Source organism: Anabrus simplex, chromosome 2 (assembly GCF_040414725.1).
Source record: "Anabrus simplex isolate iqAnaSimp1 chromosome 2, ASM4041472v1, whole genome shotgun sequence".
NCBI lineage: Eukaryota > Metazoa > Arthropoda > Insecta > Orthoptera > Tettigoniidae > Anabrus > Anabrus simplex.
The window spans coordinates 75,009,390-75,030,921 of NC_090266.1; the positions used below are offsets into that span (position 1 = coordinate 75,009,390).

General features: G+C 37.2%; 1 protein-coding gene across 1 annotated transcript in view; it reads left to right on the forward strand.

Annotated features, from left to right (window-relative positions):
* trio (trio Rho guanine nucleotide exchange factor) overlaps window positions 1-21,532 on the forward strand; it is a 1,596,874-nt gene that overhangs the window by 1,489,703 nt on the left and 85,639 nt on the right. Inside the window, exons 36-38 of the mRNA XM_067140202.2 lie at window positions 4,786-4,869; window positions 8,191-8,609; window positions 12,238-12,397. Of these exons, the coding sequence (XP_066996303.2) occupies window positions 4,786-4,869; window positions 8,191-8,609; window positions 12,238-12,397 (663 nt within the window). The remainder of the gene's footprint in view (window positions 1-4,785; window positions 4,870-8,190; window positions 8,610-12,237; window positions 12,398-21,532) is intronic.

The following is a 21,532-nucleotide window of genomic DNA, read 5'->3' on the forward strand; positions in this document are numbered from 1 at the left end:
GCCAAAACCTAAAATTAACCAGGGTGACTCCAGCAACTTTGGAAATATCTGGGGTAAGCTGATGAAGGTATACAATAAAATATGCACCCTCTGGGTGGCATCTTCATTGATTCTGAATAGGTGTTGTTTTATAGTAGTTTAAGGTTGAGATATTGCCAAATCTACATTGGTGTTATGATTGAACCTAACAGTATAGAAACCCTCTGTAGCGGGTTCTCTTCTATTGTGTATAATTACTGTATATTGGGCTCTCGGGTAACAAAACCTTTAGTACTGGAATGCAACTTAATTTTTTTTTTTTTTTTCAGTCCAAATGTACCACATTTATATATTGTAATGTGTTAGCGGGGTAGTAAATGAACACAGAAACACGTAGCACTTAACTTCTAAAATTTAGTAACTAACTACTTATACTACATGTTACACAGGCACACTGAGATCATGTCTTCATAGTACAGAACACACGTTTAAACAGTTCATGCTGTCTTATTCTCACTGTTTGTTCACACTAATTCACTCAGTCTTTGTTCACCAGCACTACAGTCTCATTCCATCAGAGTTATTTCATTGCCACTGTCACAGTCCTCAGCTCAAAGCCTGCACATGTCAGTCTCGTAGTCCGGGATGACATTCACTGACCACTCACTTCGATAAAATCCGTTCACAGTCCCATACCGATATTCAGTGTTCTCTTCCACTCTGCTACAGCACACGTTAGCTTCACGGTGGCTGGCCCAAGAGACACGCACGCAATGACAGGCATACAGAAAGAGTCCTCAGTTCTGTGGGTGGACACTCCAACAGAGTGCTGCTCTCAACTCCCACTCATCCACTGACTGACTGACTGACTGACTGACTGAGTTCACACTGAACAGAACTAACTTACTGGCAAGTCACTCCACTTTTATATATACCTGGGCAAATCGTTCCAGAAAAGTCGGGAGGCTGGAGACGTCCAGAAACCTTGCGTTGTAGAAGACTCCAGATTAATCGTCTCGTAATTTCCATTTGACCGCCGCACCATCGCGAGTAAATGGCATGGGGCCCGGCCTTGCACCTAGGATCAGCCGAGAGTAATGCGGTTTGAAGGGCATGATGACGTCGTGCTTCAGTCGCTGGTCCCGCCCAAAGTTGCAGATTGAGATGGCGAACATGGAGACAGCTCGTGTTGCAGTATGTTAAGAAACTTGAGAAATAATGCGAATGATGGAAACTGTGTTAATAGTAGAGTTTGTGTTCTGGGCATTTAATGAAATAAGTCTAAACACTTCAGGCTGAATGTCTTAATATTTTATGACGTCTGCATCTGACATTTAGTTGTTTTCAGTAAGTGATGAAATACAAAATTTACTCAGGATGTGAAATAATTCATTTCTTATGAAATAAATATGTTATTCTTAGTTTCATGAAGAATAAATCTGATGTATTTCTATGTTGTAATATTTCTTATTGGGTGAGTTTCCTTAGCATTTTATCAGTGGAAAGCACATCTTCTTCATGACTAACATTCAGAATTGTGTGTATCATGTAGCCAATCAAATTAGCTCACTGCAGTACGTCAGGTTCAGAAACAGTCAAATCGTGTATAGCTAATGGTATTCATTTCTTCCTGCCTTTCTTTCTTCATTTTTTTTTTTCCCTTGCTCAGTCTGGTGGTATTTGAAGGTGCTTTAATACATCAGCTCCGTGTTGGTAGATTTACTAGCACATAAAAGGACTCTTGCGTGACAAAATTCCAGCACCTCAGCATCTCTGAAAAGTGTAAAAGCAGTTAGTGGGATGTAAAACCAATAACATTATTATCATATTTCTTTCTTGTGTCGCTTACCCCTGTGGGGATGTGCTGTGCAACTCTCCACCCACTGGCCAGTCCCGTAAGCAGCCTAAGTATGCACATATTTCAGTTTACGGGGAAGTAAAATGTGTAATAATTAAATACTTAACTGTAAGATTACAATAGGAAGCAGCTTCAGTTGAAGCTGAAGACCATAGTCAAGTAATGTCAGGTTCAGTCACTGTTGTAAAATTGGGAGCATGTTCCTTAGAGGTTAATCGTGGTCCTTAAAGTAATGAGTGTTCAATGTGTAATGGTAAAGTCACTTGTTTGCATGAAATTAAGAGGTTGATAGTGATAACAAGGAACATTTTATTACTACACCTTCTGCTAACAATTGTGGCTTGGACAGTAACAATGAAATAATACAAAAACAACAGAAATATTTTCTGTAATACTTCTATGTGAATATTAGTGTACGTATTATGATGTTTTCTTTTCTTAATAGTCAGTATATAATAAATGTGTAGAAATGTGTGATATTGTGTTGAAAAAAGGAACATGCTTTCAGATGATGGCTGAGGGAATGAAGGTTACTGATTCATAAATCGGCATACTGAGTTATACAGTCAAATTATAATACTTAAACAAAACTGTTATAATGTACTATTACAAGGAATCCTTGTTTTTGAACAATTTGCTGCAGGATAATAAGTCGGGAAAGCTTAAATGGTATTCAAATATTAACTTAAAATTCAGTATTTTTAAGTTTGGATTTTAAAAGGGTACATGGCACAAACTGTACTTATGAGTTACTGTTCAGCTGCAGAAGTGAAATCCTGTCCTTCTGCCATGGAAGTTCACAAGTTTGACTCTATGCAGAGACTGATCAAGAAAGAGAGCAGTTTGCTTCACTAGAATGTTAATGAATTCCTTTTAAATTCATTTCATTTTAATTCAGATGTTAGATCCCTTATGCACTCCACTATTAGTCAAAACTTAAGTCCTTTGGTCATACAACTTTTCAAGAAAAAAATCAAGTTAGAAGGTAAGAGGAGGGTGAAATGCATGTTCATATTCTTCAGCACAAAGTCTGACATAGCTGGCTTTCATGAAATAGGATGAACGTGTTATGGAGGTGGTAGGATTCCACTGGCCACTGGCTATCGACAGTTGACGAATATCCTCACATTTCGAGAAAGTATAAAATTCAGTATTGCCGGCCAAATTTTTTTGCAGTGGACTGTATATTTGTTATGGGACGACAATCGCTTTGGATTATCATGTTTCAGAATTATGCTGTAACTCTGCAGGAGGTATGGCATATTGCCTGATGGCTCGCAGGTTCACATGCAAATCTTACTTTAAGGGTTAGAATCGGGATTGTGGTCCACAAAAGCATGGTTAGTACAGCAATTGTAGAAATCATTTTAGGTGAATGATTCCTCTTCTGTGAACAACACTTGACTTTAAAAAACATACTCTCTTCAGAAAATTACCTGAAGTCCATTGTCAGAATTGCCCCCTTGTATTAGGACATCCACCACAGTCAATGATTTGAATGAGGCTGCAGTTTATCATGGAGGATTTGATTTATAGGGAACACATGTTCCCAAAGATCAGCTACCTGGTTTTGTTGGTTGCAAAATTGAATCCTGTACAGTAAGTTAATTAACACACCCATGTCACTAGAATTTCTGGTATGTTAAAAACCTCTTTCCAGAGCAAAATTCTGGCACTCTGGCACCTTATAATTAAAAGTAAACTTGTGTCCTCATCCTGTGTGGTGCAGCTCTTTTCAGGCACACCCCCAATGGAGGCGAGTTGCATGTAACATTTTAACCACTTACCAGCCCTCCTGCCGTTCTTAAATTTCTGAAAGTACTGGGAATTGAATCCAGGCCCCCGAGGACGGCAGCTAATAGTGCTGTTACGCTACGGAGGCGGACATCTCTTAATTGATAGTGGTTGAAGGTATGTTAAACACATTGTTGTTTACTCAGATTATACTTGCCTTCAACTCAACCATGCGCACAACCCAGCATTGTCTCTGCTTTTGATTAATAAGCACGCACAAACAGATAAAGTAATAAAGGTAGTAGCATACAATGTGAGTCAACTGAATGTTGCAATCCACTGCACTGGATCCAGTGCCATACTTCGTTGCAAGTTGGAGTTAGATTCTCAAATAGCTTGGTCCAGTCAACGGTATAGAATGCCTTTTCTAGATCTATGAATGCCATGTACGTGGGCTTGACCTTCTTAATTCGATTCTCATTTATTTTTTACAAGTTGGTTTACGTTGCACTGACACAGATAGGTCTTATGGTGAAGATGGGATAGGTTTAGGAGTGGGAAGGAAGCGGCCTTGGCCTTAATTGAGGTACAGCCCCAAAATTTGCCTGGTATGAAAATGGGAAACCACGGAAAACCATCTTCAGGGCTGCTGACAGTGGGGTTTAAATCCACTGTCTCCCAAATTCGATTCTCTAAGTTCATACGTAAAGTCAGGATTGCTTCATGTGTTCCCACATTTCTTCTGAAGCCAAACTGATCTTCAAAGATTTAAGAGATGTGGAACTACAGTAAACAAGGCCAAAGAACTAGTTGCAAATAGAGGATTGTGGGGATACTTAGTTAATTCAATGAGGCTTGCAGACTGAATGCTGAAGGGTATAAATCTCTTATCAGTTTAGCTTCATGTATGTATGTATGTATGTATGTATGTATGTATGTATGTATGTATGTATGTATGTATGTATGTAAACCTGTTCTATAAACCATAGACTATTTTCTTGCAAGAATAGGTCAACAATCCTGAGAGAGTCACATATAGATTAGGATGGAAATGAACATTGTCCATGGGTTTACATGTTATGTTTATGTTGGTTTATAAAGTGAAAGAAATTGGATATTTTGATGGATAATGTTTACGTTTAATTTTTGTGTTGCGGTGTGCAGTCCATGTTCTTTAAATAGCTTGGTATTAGAGGATAGCTCTATGTTTGCAGTCATCAAGCCTGTCTCTGAAAGCGCTGGAGGGAGCTACGTCCGCAGACTTAGCAGAAATAGAGCAAATCGTCAAAGAGAGAATGGTGTGTTCCCTAACCACATGAGAGATGCATTATATTCACTGAGTGTTTTTTGTAGCATTTTCTGTCAATATTTATGTATGCATGAGGTGCCATTTTGAGGCCACCAGAGTCTGCTGATGATACTGTCACGAGTATGCTGTTCATTTCGAGGATGAGATGAGTCTGTATAACAAAATCTTTAAATTCAGCCTCAGATCTGTGAGAGTATCATAAGCAGGGCATGAATTTCTTTGCCCACTGAGAAAGGTAGTTGCACATTTTATTTATTTGATGTACCCACCTTGTTCTTTTTTTGTATTTTGTTCATTTCAGTAGTTTCACGTTCTTGCTTTATTTTTCTAGGAATGTTATAGCTTCAGATTGCAGTCGCCATTCATGTTGTTCTTGTATATCTCAGTGTTGTGTTAGTATTATGGTTTGAGAATTTCAGTTGTTTCACTGTGATTATATTTAGCACTTCATTGTTAAGAGGAAAAGACAAGCACATTTTTTGGTTGAGAGGCTTTTCTCTTCTTCTTTTTTTAAAAAATATTAAGCTGTGTTGACATTATAAATATATGAACATTTCATATGTCAATGTGTTTATATGTCAGCATGACGTAACTGAAATCAACTGTGAAAGCCTGTAGTAGAATATATGTTTTGGTCATTTGAAATTAAATTTGCTTACTGTACTGTGTGTTAATTATAATAAAATCAATAAATAACTTGCGTATGATCTCGTGTATGAAAATTTAAGTCATTATTAAGGAATACGTTTTCCGAGCTGGGGATTTCAGGAAATATTTTGATCTAATAGCTATTTTTCGTCTCGAAATAAGGTACTTCCTCTTTGGTCATGGAATTGTCTTTTCCCTTATCATATGTTTGTAGTTGTTTTGTATTGTTTTAGTATTTTTAGTGGTTTGAACTAACTGTTGTTCTTAAGGCACTTTTATTATGATTATTTTTGCATAGAACCTTGTCATCGTGGGATGTGCACTCTGCTTGGTGTTTCACTGGTTTGTTGGTTGTTTACTGATGTCTCAGACTGTTCTTATTTTGTAGTCAATTTGCTGCAGAAACTAAATTTGGTTACTATGGTGTCTAAAACAGAATATCTAAAGCTATTAATCCAGTGTGCATGAACTCGAGAAAATTTGAAAGCACTGTTTTGCAGGACAATTTTTATTCTGATGGCTTTGTCCTACACTCTTGTGAGACTAGTAAGTTTGGAAGTGAGTGAGAATTGTACTGAAGGATATTTAACATATGTTTTATCCGACATGAGATATTAAAACATTGTGGTAGAGATTATCTTTTTCAAAATACTTCATAAATCTGTGGAATCCATGAGGGACCATTTCTTCCATTGTTGTATTCACGGTTAAAACAAAAGTACACTTTATTTTACTGGAAATTCGATGCACACTCCACAGGATTTACCTGTATAGTGGAAACAGTCAGATGCTCAACTCTTGCAGCTGAGGTTGTGAAAATAAAACATGACATGTTTAACGGGCACTTAAGATTAATCAAATTTATCATTTCCTTGTCAGTAATCTTACTTGCATATTAAAGTACTTCTTTAAGATTCACTTCCAACATTTGAGTTTCTCTGAACCCATTTACAAGAATGGCACACACAGTTCATTAAGGGCTTCTGTCTGCCAAGACTCGAGACAACTGCTGCCCAGCCATGTGGCGTGTCATGTGGTCAGCCTGCTGACATCTTGCTGTATTGCTTGACTTTAGTGACTGGATTCTCTGCCTCTCATACCACTCTTTAGTTGGTCTCGTGAAGCTGAGTGAGCCCTTTTCCAGCCAGCCTTCAGTCTAGAATTGAAGTCCTTGTACTGGCTGGGAATCGAACCCAGGGCCTCGAGATAAGAGGCAAGCACCCTGGTCATTTTTAAATCGAGGGACAATAAACACATATTAGATTATTAATTCTTAGGTTTAATTCAGGTACTAAACAAATCTATCATTGTGAATTATGACTTATTACTTCTCTTAAACAAGAAGGAATACAACATGATGAAGTACAAGTAGATCACTGTGGACTGAGTAGCAGTCTAGTGATAGCGTGTTGGCAAACTGTACATAGTAAGTGCAGTTCATTGATAATGGTTCAGTTATGACAAGAAATAGTCATTTTCTTAAGGGACATTTTGTCATGCCTACATCAGTTCAATTGTGTACCTATAAACGTAAATTCAATTTCAGTTTGCACAGTTGACCTACTTCGGAAGGACATGAAGATGTAATGTTGTAAAGTTGAAATGTTTGTTTCTTTATTATTATTTTTTTTTTTTTTTTTGTCCTATAGAAGTTGCTCTTCCTTTCTATCATAGTACGATCTTTTTCTGTATTCTGTGATGATTTCTGTAAACTGCAAGTCAGTTTTTTCAAAGAAGCATATGTTTTAACCCTATAAACATAAAATAAAAACTTAATTTTAATATAAAATACGGTTAAGTTTCATACCGAATTTCAGTTCAGTCATCTCAACTTTTCTGTATGACAGTTTCTATTTTGGGTTATATATTAAGAGCACAAGATTTCTGAACTCTTTTTACATATATATTTAAAACTGCATATTCTGAGCTTAAATTTCCCTTTAACAATCTTGATACAATTAAACTGGGAATCTTACTTTACTGCTTCAAATTAATAGCCCTGATTTATTTATTTCTCATTTTATCATCTTGACTTTTGGCTATCACTCATCATATGCAACTCTGCTACTTCTTCCTTTCCTCTGCCATAAAATTGCTCCGCTATTGGCATTCACACATTATTTCAGAATTACAAAATTGGAAATTCAGTAATCTTCCAGTTCTTAACTGCAGTCGCCTATTGAGGACGTACTATACTATTAAATAGTGAGACCGAACATATGTGAACTGTGCCCTGTAATGTATGGACCTTTTCCTGGAGCATTGGAGAGTTGATAACAACTTGGCTCATTATTCTGATGAGGATAAAAATGGTTGTTACTTATTCTTAATACATGGAATTCTACAGTTTATTATTTTTCTGGAAATGTTTTGAGGAAATAAGACATTCCTGGTGACTTTGTATTTCTGTTTTATCTTTGAAGTTTCTACTAATTTACTGCACAGGTTGAGATCATATGACGTAAATTTATGCACTGATATTTTTAAAATTAAAAAATTACCTTGTGGGTTACTTAAACATTTGTTCATTCTATTGAGATGTTATTTCATTGGTAACATATGGTATAGTCGTTATTGTAAATTTCATAGCTTTGTTTGTGTTGTTTAAATGTAAATTGATATAGTAAGGAAACCTAACATCTCTGATTTGTGTCCACTTCAGGAGCAGCATACAGAAAATCAAGAACGCAACAGCTTATTAAATCGAGATTCAAAGCTGTCGTCGGATGGTGAAGTGAGTGTGAACGCTGGAAGTGAAGAGGACACGAACGGTTTGCCAGCTGTAGATGAAGGTAGTGTTGCAGGCCGGGGGGAGGGGGAGAATGCAAGCGGTGTAGCAAGTGAACCTATAGCCAAACCTCTGGACGCAGCAGCATCTGCACTTCACAAACGAGAATATGTGATCCGAGAGTTGGTAGAAACCGAGAGGGACTATGTGAAAGACCTGCAGTGTGTAACGGAAGGCTATATGCAACTTATGAGAAATCCAAGTTGTGAAGTTCCTATGCCAGAAGACCTTCGGGCAGGCAAAGACAAAATGGTATTTGGCAACATCGAAGCTATCTACGAGTGGCATAGGGAGTAAGTACTTAATATTACTTTTTCATGAATCATCTTAGTTATCTACTTTTTTTTTTTTTTGGTACTCAGTAGGATAGTGAGGGGAGTCTGTTGGATGAATATGACATAGATTGCTGCATTTTTTAATATCTGAACCCATCTCTTTTCAGCTTTGACCCAGTTAATTTATAACTATTAGGTTCTTCAATGTGGCAAAACTAATTTTGATTAATAAATTTAAAAACTATCGATCTAATTAAGAATTAAACTCCAAACAATTCATGTTAAATTTTAGTTACAACGGCATTTACAATAAGACACTAAAATTGAAAACTAGAAAGGCAGCTGGAATTTATAAGATTTCTGGGGAAATACTAAAGACAATGGGTTAGAATGTAGTACCATATATGAAGTACTTATTTGATTATTGTTTGCATCAAGGAGCTATACCAAATGAATGGAAAGTTGCTATAGTAGCCCCTGTGTATATAGGAAAGGGTGGTAGACATAAAGCCGAAAATTACAGGCCAGTAAGTTTGACACGCGTTGCATGTAAGCTTAGGGAAGGCATTCTTTCTGATTTTATTAGACATGTTTGCAAAATTAGTAACTGGTTCGATAGAAGGCAGTTCAGGTTTAGGAAAGGTTATTTCACTGAAGCTCAACTTGTAGGATTCCAGCAAGATACAGCAGATATTCTGGATTCTGGAGGTCACATGGACTGTATCGCGATTGACCTATCTAAGGCATTTGATAGGGTAGATCATAGGAGACTCCTGGCAAAAATGAGTGCAATTGGACTTGACAAAGGTTGGCTATATTTCTAGAAAATAGATCTCAGAGAATTTAGAGTAGGCAAAGCTTTATCTGACCCTGTAATAATTAAGAAGGAATTCCTCAAGGTAGTATTATTGGACCTTTATATTTTCTTATATATATATATATATCAATGATGTGTGTAAAGAAGTGGAATCAGTGATAAGGCTTTTTGCAGATCATGTTATTCTGTGCAGAGAAATAAATAAGTTACAAGATTGTGAGCAACTGCAAAATGAACACGATAATGTTGTGAGCTGGACAGCAGGCAATGGTATGTTGATAAACGGGGTTAAAAGTCAGGTTGTGAGTTTCACAAATAGGAAAAGTCCTCTCAGTTTTAATTACTGCGTTGATGGGTGAAAGTTACTTTTTGGGATCATTGTAAGTACCTAGGTGTTAATATAAGGGAAGATCTTCATTGGGGTAATCACATAAACATGATTGTAAATAAAGGGTACAAATCTTTGCACATGGTTATGAGGGTATTTAGGGATTGTAGCAAGCATGTAAAGGAGAGGGCATACAAGTCTCTGGTAAGACCCCAACTAGAGTATGGTTCCAGTGTATGGGACCCTCACCAGGATTACTTGATTCAAGAACTGGACAAAATTCAAAGAAAGCAGCTCGATTTGTTCTGGGTGATTTCAGACAAAAGAGGAGCGTATGGAAAATTCTAAATTCCCATCGGAATTGCTAGGCGGGCAATGGTTCCATTGTGGAGATTTATCTCCCGTATGCAGTTATCAGACTGTGCCTCTTATAAGGGCTTCTGATAAGTTCACCTGCATACACCCCAGCGTCAGTGTGTAGAGTCTGACACATCCCACTCTGATGAGTCTAGTGTCAGACCTAAGACGAAACGCTGGTTAATAGAACAAACGCCTGAAAAGCCTTACATCTGATACATTTTTAAAAGAGGAGCATTACGAAAATGTTGCAAAGTTTGGACTGGGAAGCCAAGGAGACGAGCTGCTTGACTATGTGGTATGTTATACCAATATAAATGGTCCGTTATTGGACATTATAAATTTTCCAGCTAACTCATTCCTGGTTGCCAGCGTTTTGCTCCAGTGTGCTGAATTGGGCTCATCAGTTGGTAAATAGCACACTCACCAAGACGCATGGCTAGTGCATACCATGGAGGCCACTGCGTAGGCTACTTGGAACAAAAAAAAAAAGAGAGGTTGATGAAAACAAAAAACAAGATGGATAGATTTAGTGAAAACTCAACGAGGACTGAGGGACAGTAGTGAATGAGGAGTGGTGGAATAACCAAGAAAAGAGGAGAGGAATCATGTTAGCCCCAACCTGGAATGAAATGGACAAGAGGAGATGATGATGATGATGATGATGATTATGATGATGGTGATTTTATGCCATGAGTCATGACTCATAAAACTCTATAACAAATTTTGTAAATATAGTTTTCAAATATTATTATTAATTACAAATCTCTTTTATTCCATTAGTAAGATTCTGAATGCATGCGTTGGTCTGCAGAAAATGATTTTGTTAATACCTGGGTTGTATTCCCCCTAGGAATGGTCCGACTCGTTGGCTGAATGGTCAGCATACTGGCCTTTGGTTCAGAGGGTCCCGGGTTCGATTCCCGGCCGGGTCAGAGATTTTAATCGCTTCTGATTAATTCATCTGGCTCGGGGACTGGGTGTTTGTGTCCGTCCCAACACTGTTCTCTTCATATTCACACGACACACTCCACTACCAAATACTACAGAAACATGCGATAGTGATTACATCCCTCCATATAGGGTTGGCGACAGAATGGGCATCCAGCCGTAAAAGAGGACCAAATCTACATGTCGACGCAGTTCGCACCCGCGACCCCACACGTGTGGGAAAAGCGGTAAGAAATGAAGATGATTCACCCTAGGAATGTGGAAGATATCTTTTTGCCAAGCCATATAATGAGTCAGTCATTCATCATTATCTTAGGGCTGATGGCCACAAATATAAAAGTTAAAATCCTTTTACACTTTAATATCTTACTTTCAAGCATCATTTATAACACAGGGTTAGGATGGAACATTGCAACAGTCTTACATGTTGCTCTCTGGGAATATCCATATCCTATATTTGTGCAGGTAGGAGCAACTTCACAGTGTTCATGAGTTTAGTGTAACGCATGGTTGTAAGTCAAGGCTTGGATAAATTTGATTGAATGTTAAGAATCATGCTTCATTCAGCCATTCACAGAGGGATCTTGATTGAAAAGTTCTATTCAAGAAATGTGCTTCATTAGAAGTGAAGTGTAAATAGGTTTATAAGAGAAGCAGTTTACTAATACAACAGATATGTTGTTCCTACAAATAAACATAACGGTCCAAGTACTGGCCCTTGAAATATTCTTCATGTCACCAATTTGCAGGTTGATAATATATCAAAGAAAGATACTTTGTGTGATATACGAGATGGACTGATTTCTGCTTCACAAGGAGCAGCTCATATTTAACACAATTGTGGATTTTTCATGACCGTTCAGAAAGTGGTTGCACTTTGTTTCTTCTTGAAGACCTTCATTTACAATATTTAGTCACATATCTGCGCACTTCATATACGACCGATACAGAAGTAGCATTCTTTTTAAATTCTGAGCAATGCACAGACAAAAAATATATTTTGTTGTTTGACAGAATGAGAAGGTTTAAGTAACATTTAACATGTTCCTGCATAGGGAGATGGCTAGGCACTAACTGCCTTATATGAATGACTGACTTGACTAACTATACACAATGGACTCTATACTGTATCTACTTAACTGTTAAATTAGTTTTATTCTATTTTAATTATTACATGGATATCTGTTTTTCAGTTCTTTCCTGAAAGCTTTGGAGAGGTGTCTAGCACATCCGCAGGAGCTTGGTTACTTGTTCAAGAAGTATGAAAGGAAGTTGCATATGTATGTTGTGTATTGTCAGAACAAACCCGTCTCAGAGTACATAGTTTCCGAACACATAGATACGTATTTTGAGGTAAGTTTTCACTAGTGTTGTAGAATGGTTTGAAAACCTAAGTCATGTAATTGTTTAATCCCATTTTTTACTCATTTACATTTTTACCTTCCTATTTATGACTTAATTTTATTGATATTGTAGCTATTTGAAAACCTCAATGGAAAGAGCTAATTGTATTAAATTATAAGATATTATATTAGCCCCAAGTAGTTTTGAGAAATATGCCTCCAAAATTGTTTTTTGCTTGTAAAAGTGTGAATGTTGCTTGCTACAAAGTGCAGATAGTTCAGCATGCAGTGCAAGGCACCAGGAGTTACATAAAAGGATCAGTATTGATCATTTGAAGGAAAAGAAATTATTAACTGAGAAGTTCAAGGAGTTAGAACAATAGAAAGAAAAGTATGTGTGTTAGGGGTTGATCCAGCAGTATAACTCTTTGGGCTCCTGAGCCTTGGGCCCAGGTTACTTGCAATTCTTGGTGGACTGTGTTCAGAAGTCTTGCAAGCTGAGCATTTGATGTTAATAGGCATGTTTTATGGCAATGTCTGAGAGACATGCTCTATTATTTGGTGGATAATTATATTAATGTATGACAGCACATAAAGATTTGTTAGGCAGGGCAGCACCTGTACCCCAAAATTCTCATACTGTCATTTTCATTATATCTAAACCTTTACTAAATACCACACTTAATGAGTTTAATATGGAAAAATCATTTAACAGCCAATAACTTTTTGCTACAGTTTTAGGCCATTGGGTATGATATTTTCTCTCTTAAGCAGGAGGATTATTTTAAAGGAATGTACTTTAAGTCAACATGGGTCTTGTACTTTAAAACGTGTTTCAATTTTGACCAACTGTGCTGGGATTCAAACTTACAGTTTTGGACACAGATAGTGTTTCTTAGAAAGAATTACTAGTAATGAAATGTTTGCAACAGTGTTGTTGTTGTTATTGTTATTATTATTATTATTATTATTATTATTATTATTATTATTATTATTATTATTATTATTATTATTATTATTATTCGGAAGTTGAGGACAAATCCTGGTAAAATTCTTTTTTTCTTGAGTGTCCAAGAACGAGGCCCAACATAAAATATGTTCATTCTGAGTCATTGTAGGCCATAAAATGCTGTGTTTTATTTGTCCTTTTTGCATTTTTTGGCTTATTGGTCCTTTTTTAGGTCTTAACAGCTTTTTTTGAAACTTCACCTTATTTTTACTACATTTTTACTGCTCATTCTCAATTCGAATCATCATTAGTTCATCCATCACCTCTTTAACATCCTTTCTCTAGTAAATACATATATTTGAACCATATCTGAAAAAAGAGGAAATAAAATGATAAAATGAAACTAGTGCTTGAAAAATCCAGGGGTGTCAAATTATGTGCAAGATAAGTGACATATTGAAAGAACATTTTGATGTGAGTGTTTTTGAAGAGAAAGATCTCAGTTGATTCAAGTATGAACCCTTAACATCCATTGATGTGGAGAGGAGTTTCTTCATGTTTCGCAATGTGCTGTCTGAAAACCAACGATCCTTTACACCTAAGAACCTGGAGATGACTATTATGATATACTGCAAAGCCAACTAATGTAAGGTTTCTGGATTCCAATTTCTATAACCCTAATGTGGCTAAGCCAAATATGATTCCAGTTATACTCATATCAATTTCTTTCTCCAGAATGTCCATAGTGGGTTTGCTGAATTTATTCTAAATTCTGCAAGTACATTTTTAACAAACACTGAATTCCTGTTTTAAAATTATGTTAATCTAAAAATACATAATGTCTGAAAGAAGAAATATATTTCATATATTTTTGCACAGTATGTTGCTGAGAGACATAAGTCTATAATGATTATGTATGTACTGTATGTTGCATACCACCAAATTTTTGCATTTTTTAACATTATGTTCCTTCATTAAATTAAAACTAAAATTATGAATGAATTTGGATCACATTTTTATGCCCTTTTTGCCAGTTTTTAGGTCTTTTTATAGTTCTTTTTTAGGCAATTTATAGGTCTTCAACTTCTGAGCTCTATTGATTACGTTAAAATAATAGATCTCGATGTGAATTCAATTGGCTTGCTCCTCTTAATTCTTGTAAAAATGTTTTTGTGCATTGTAATAATATGATGATGTTTTGCTGTGAGATTGACAAAAGATGGTATTTTCAAAGAATGGTGTTACTAGAAGTTAATTTACGACAACTGTTTCTGGCCAAGGATCCCTACTTACTTCACTACACCTGATTTTGATGAGGAGGTTTAAACTTTTAGTTGTTGAATTGCCACTTTACTGTTTGCTGTGCTGAGTTTTTCAGGCAATCAGTCACTACTGATCTGCATTGAGAGCTGTTGCCCAAGTGGCAGATTCCCTGTCAGTTGTTTACGTAGTCTTTTCTTAAATGATTTCAAAGAAGTTGGTAATTTATTTGGACATTTCTCTTAGTAAATTATTCCAATCCCTAATTCATCTTCCTGTAAATGAATATTTGCTGCAGTTTATCATGTTGAATTCCTACTTTATCTTTGTATTATGATCTTTCCTACTTTTTAAAACTGAACTAATTAGTCTTCTTATATCATTACATGCCATCTCTCCACAGCTTGAACATACCACTTGAAGAACTTGTCTCCTTGCTGCCAAGTCTTTCGAGTCCAAAGTTTGCAACATTTTTGAAACGCTACTTATTTGTATATAAAATATATTTAGAAGCCTTTACTTTTAACTTATGGGATGATGGGCTTAACATGTCAAGCAGTATTTGTCTTCATTAAACTAAATGCAAGAAAGTCTACACCAGTGTTCAGTTCATTTTTAGAGTTATTAGATATACTAAAATAAAGGAAACAGATTAAAATCATTTCCTTAAATCAGTAAACTAATACAGTTGAATCTGAAGATATAAATAGCAGATTTTACATATAACTAAGAATTACTTATAAATCTGGTTTATATATTGTTAAATAATTATTAAAATAATTTTCTCTATTTACAGGAATAAGATTTAAAACAGATTATTTTAGAGATATAAGTTAACAGCATAATTTGTACTTATTATATTATATCAGGTTTTCAACATTATTAATCAACATTGTTGATTTTGCACCCAATTTTCAAAAATTAGTCAAAAATACAATTTCTTTCACCAATGACTGTGCAAAGTGAGATACAATATAAGAAATTCCTAAATCTCCAGCTATTTCTTATATAAATTTTACTTTCCCATCTTAAGCGATGGGTCGGCAAACGAGGCTTCTCCACCAGTTGCGGTCCCTGAACTTCTCTCCTTCTTCAGTGCTTTCCAAAGTATGTCCTCTCTGTTGAATGTCAATCTTCACCATGTCCTTGTACCTGAGTCTTGGTCACCCTCTTGGTCTTTTGTCTTAAAGTTTTAGATCGTACATTTTTTTTGTTAATCTGTTATCACCCATGCGTCGCATATGTCCATACCATCTCAGTCGCTGCACTGTTATTTTGTCCTGCAGTCTTACAACTTGAGCCTGCTTGCGGATTTCCTCATTACGGACTCTGTCCCTCCGTGTTTTGCCGATCATGCTATGGACAAATTTCATTTCTGCTGCCTGGATTCTACTAACATCTTTGTTTCGCATGGTCCATGTTTCGCAACCATAGGTCAGGATTGGTACGTAATAAGTTTCATGTATGACTCTGTTACATTTTGTTGGGATTTTCTTTTTCCATATTATGTCTTTAACTATTTTGTAAAAGTTGCTACCTGCCTGAATTCCGTGAGAAATTTCCTTATCTATAGAACCAGTATCAGAGATAACACTTCCAAGATATTTGAATTGATGGTTCATCTGTAGCTGTTTCCCCTCCATTTCAATGTGTCCCTTTGGTTGCCCGTATCTCTTCATGACCATAACCTCACTTTTCTCTTGGCTGAAGATGAGTCCATATTCTTTAGCAGATTCTGCCCAGGAGTTTATTTGTCCTTGAAGATCTTCTTTAGAGTCTCCCCACAAGCATATATCATCCGCGAACAGTATAACTTTCATTTTCTTATCTCCAATGGTTTGGTGAACTTTTCTCTGAATCTCGTTCATCACAGTGATGAAAAGAAGAGGAGACAGAACACCACCCTGTCTTAACCCAGATTTTATATCAAAGGTTTCAGTCATTCCTACAGGTGTTTTGACTTTACTTCGGGTATCTTCATACAAATTCTTGATCCGGTGTATCATGTCATCCTGTATTCCAATTTTCCTCAGTGCTTCCCACACCTTCTCTCTATTCACTGCATCAAATGCTTTCTTGATATCCAGAAAGGTTAACCACAAATCTCGGTTGTGTTCATAGTATTTTTCCATTAACTGACGGACTGTAAAGATTAAATCAATTGTTGATCTCCCCTTCCTGAATCCATACTGTTCTTCGAAGAAGTTCTCTTCAATAAGGGGTCTGATTTTACGCTCTATAATTCTTTCATAAAGTTTACCAACTTGAGATGTTAAAGTGATGCCTCTATAGTTGGAACATTTCTTTCTGTCTCCTTTCTTGAAGATTGGAATTATGATGCCTGTTTTCCAATCGACTGGTATGTCCCCTTCTTTCCAGATCTTACGGAAGAGTCTGTAGATTCAATGTTTTCCAGAAATGCCCATTGCCTTGATCATTTCTCCATTAATTTCATCAGCCCCTGCTGATTTTCCTGTTTTGATGTATTTCCAGGCATATTCTACATCATTCCATGTTAATTCTAACCTGTTGTCAGAGCCAGACTTGCAGGAGGTAGTACCGGTACTGTCTTTTTGTGTAGGCTGCATGCAATTCACATTTAGTTTACTTTCTCACCAGCATATAATTTTTCTTTTTTTCCATTGTTCATGGCTGACTGACAGCAATTTACAATAAATTTCTACTGATAGAACCACAGTTTTGATAACTGAATATGGCAAATGTCAGCTCTCAGAATCATTTTAATGTGTCTCATTTTCATAACTTGCTTACAGTTAAAATGGAAGCATGTCCTATGTCCCAAAATCATGTCACATAATCTCTTTACTTTAGCTTTATACCTCGTGGTCAATTTACATGATTTTCGCTACACCACTGCAAACCTCCAACATCTGCAGCTAAAGTACCACCGCCAACAATGTCTACTCTAATGCATTGCATTTTTAACTCACATGTGTTATGATTAGAGGAAATGCATACGTCGCAACATTATTTTAACTTTCTTACGTGCAGATAAACTGCATTTAATGAAAATGAATGCATATAACACTGAATTTTGTATAAATGGTTTACTTACAAATGATTAATTAGACCCTCAGCAATGGGGAACATTTGAGTGCCACTTACGGAGGTTCAGATGTGAAGACTGTTACTACAGTTTAGCTCAGAACAGATGAAATGAAATGAAATGGCGTATGGCTTCTAATGCCAGGAGTGTCCGAGGACATGTTCGGCTCGCCAGGTGCAGGTCTTTTGATTTGAAACCCATAGGCGACCTGCGCGTCGTGATGAGGGTGAAGTGATGATGACACGTACACCCAGCCCCTATGCCAGCGAAATTAACCAATGAAGGTTAAAATTTCTGACGCTGCCAGGAATCGAACCCAGGGCCCCTGTGACCAAAGGCCAGCATGCTAACCATTTAGCTGTGGAGCTGGACATTTTCAGATGTTTACAGCAGAGACTTAGAACAATGTAGTTTACATTCATTAGCTTTATATTTACCTTATAGTGTAGTAATCGAGAAGAGACCTTACACATTTTGTGTGGAATGAAAGAGATGTTCTTGTATTTGGCTGGGTTGTTTCACAATGCTATGAAAACTAGGGTAATAATTGGCTCGAGAACTTTGAGCAGAAGAACCGGGAACAATAGTTTGATGCTTCATTTAGCACAAATCCCAGGTTAATGGGATGATTATTTCATGAGAAAGAGGGCGTATACTCTGTTTTCTTGTCCATTACTTGGCTGTGCGCACCATACCCCCCATTCGTCATCTTACGCGTCCGCTCTCGCTTTGCTCAGTTCAGTCTGGTGTAGTGTTTTTATCGTCTGATGCATTAAAACTTAATTAATTACTTCTCTTTCATTCAAACTTGCTCGGTCCGCCCGGAAGGACGTGGGTTCAAATCCCCATCAGGAAGTCGTAAAATTTAAGAAACGAGATGTCCACTTCCGGAGGTGCATATGGCCCTGAGGTTCAGTCAGCCTACACCAAAAATGAGTACCAGGTTAATTCCTGGGGGCAAAGGTGGCCGGACGTAAAGCTAACCACTCTACCCCATTACGTGCCGAGGTTAACAATGGTGGAAGCCTTTACCTTCCACTTCTCCAAGGGCCTTCATGGCCTGTACAGAGGTGACTTTGCTTTGCTTTGCATTTTGCTTTCATTCAAACTGCACCATTATATTTCAGAGTGATAGCAAGTCGTAAGAGATTACAAGACATTGAAAGAATTGTATGAATTCTCACCAGATGATGTGAACATTCATATCAGTGAAGAGGTGGTGATTAGTACTATCAGTCTACATAAGGAAACATTAGGAAAGAAACACAATTTGGGCTGATTCATATACATACAAGGACGTCAGAGATCTTCACCTTCAAAGATAAGCCATTTCCATCTTGACAGCTTTAAAACTTTACAAGCTAGAATAAAAGGAAATTAGGCCTACAGGGGTCTATACCACAAGTGGAGGTTGGCAGCATATGAAAGAAACGTGGTCTATAGGTCATATGAAGGTCGGCGTCAATGGGTTATGATGTTTTTACGTTATAGTCTCTGAGAATCGAGGATTGTGGCGAAGTTTAGTAAATTTGATTTAAAGATAAGAGGTATAGAACTAAATGAGGCCACAACATCCTCATTTAGTTAAATAGTTTAAATAGTTAGAAACCGAGTCTAACCATCGTCGTCTTGGTCTCCCTCTATTTCTCTTACCCTCCATTGCAGAGTCCCTTATTCTCCTAGGTAACCTATCCTCCTCCATTCGCCTCACATGACCCCACCACCGAAGCCGGTTTATGCATACAGCTTTATCCACAGAGTTCATTCCTAAATTAGCCTTTATCTCCTCATTCCAAGTACCCTCCTGCCATTGTTCCCACCTGTTTGTACCAGCAATCATTCTTGCTACTTTCATGTCTGTTACTTCTAACTTATGAATAAGATATCCTGAGTCCATCCAGCTTTCGATCCCGTAAAGCAAAGTTGGTCTGAAAACAGACCGATGTAAAGAGAGTTTTGTCTGGGAGCTGACTTCCTTCTTACAGAATACTGTTGATCGCAACTGCGAGCTCAGTGCACTAGCTTTACTACACCTTGATTCAATCTCACTTACTATATTACCATCCTAGTAGAACACACAACCTAAATACTTGAAATTATCGACCTGTTCTAGCTTTGTAGCCACCAATCCGACATTCAGTTCTGTTCTGACATCAATTTAGTCTTCGAGAGGCTAATTTTCATACCGTACTCATTGCACCTATTTTCAAGTTCCAAGATATCAGACTGCAGGCTTTCGGCACAATCTGCCATTAAGACCAAGTCGTCAGCATAGGCCAAACTGCTTACTACATTTCCACCTAACTGAATCCCTCTCTGCCATTTTATACCTTTCAGCAGATGATCCATGTAAACTACGAACAGCAAAAGTGAAATTTTACAGCCTTGTCTCACCCCTGTACGTACCCTGAACCAAGAACTCATTCTACCATCAATTCTCACTGAAGCCCAATTGTCAACATAAATGCCTTTGATTGATTTTAATAATCTACCTTTAATTCCATAGTCCCCCAGTATGGCAAACATCTTTTCCCTCGGTACCCTGTCATATGCTTTCTCTAGATCTACGAAACATAAACACAACTGCCTATTCCTCTTGTAGCATTTTTCAATTACCTGGCGCATACTAAAAATCTGATCCTGACAGCCTCTCTGTGGTCTGAAACCACACTGGTTTTCATCCAACTTCCTCTCAACGACTGATCGCACCCTCCCTTCCAAGATGCCAGTGAATACTTTGCCTGGTATACTAATCAATGAGATACCTCGATAGTTGTTGCAATCCTTCCTGTTCCGTTGCTTATAGATAGGTGCGATTACTGCTTTTGTCCAATCTGAAGGTACCTTACCAACACTCCACGCTAACTTTACTACTCTATGAAGCCATTTCATCCCTGCCTTCGCACTATATTTCAACATTTCAGGTCTAATTTCATCTATTCGTGCTGCCTTATGACAATGGATTTTATTGGCCATCCTTTCCACTTCCTCAAGCATAATTTCACCACCATCATTTTCCTCCTCCCCATGAGCTTGGCTGTTTGCAACACCACCATGATGATTTCCTTTTACATTGAGAAGATGTTCAAAATATTCCCTCCACTTCTCCAGTGATTCCCTGGAATCTATTATGAGTTCACCTGAATTACTCAAAACACTGTTCATTTCCTTTTTCCCTCCCTTCCTAAGATTCTTTATTACTGTCCAGAAAGGTTTCCCTGCTGCTTGACCTAGCCTTTCCAGGTTATTACCAAAATCTTCCCATGACTTCTTTTTGGATTCAACAACTATTTGTTTCGCTCTGTTTCTTTCATCTACGTACAAATCCCTGTCTGCCTCGGCCCTTGTTGGAGCCATTTCTGATAAGCCTTCTTTTTACGTTTACAGGCTGCTCTCACTTCATCATTCCACCAAGATGTTCGCCTTTTCCCATCTTTACACACAGTTGTTCCTAGGCGTTCCCTTGCTGTTTCTACTACAGCATCCCTGTATGCCACCCATTCACTTTCTATATCCTGAACCTGCTTACTGTCTACTGTTCGAAACTTCTCACTGATCATATCCATGTACTTCTGTCTAATTTCCTCGTCAGGGAGATTTTCTACCCTTATTCGTTTGCAGACAGATTTCACTTTCTCTACCCTAAGCCTAGAGATACTTAGTTCACTACAGATCAGATAGTGGTCTGTATCATCGAAAAATCCACGGAAAACTTGTACATTCCTAACAGATTTCCTGAATTCAAAGTCTGTTAAGATATAGTCTATTATGGATCTGGTACCCCTAGCCTCCCATGTGTAGTGGTGAATAGCCTTATGCTATTGTTATGCTATTATTATTATTATTATTATTATTATTATTATTATTAT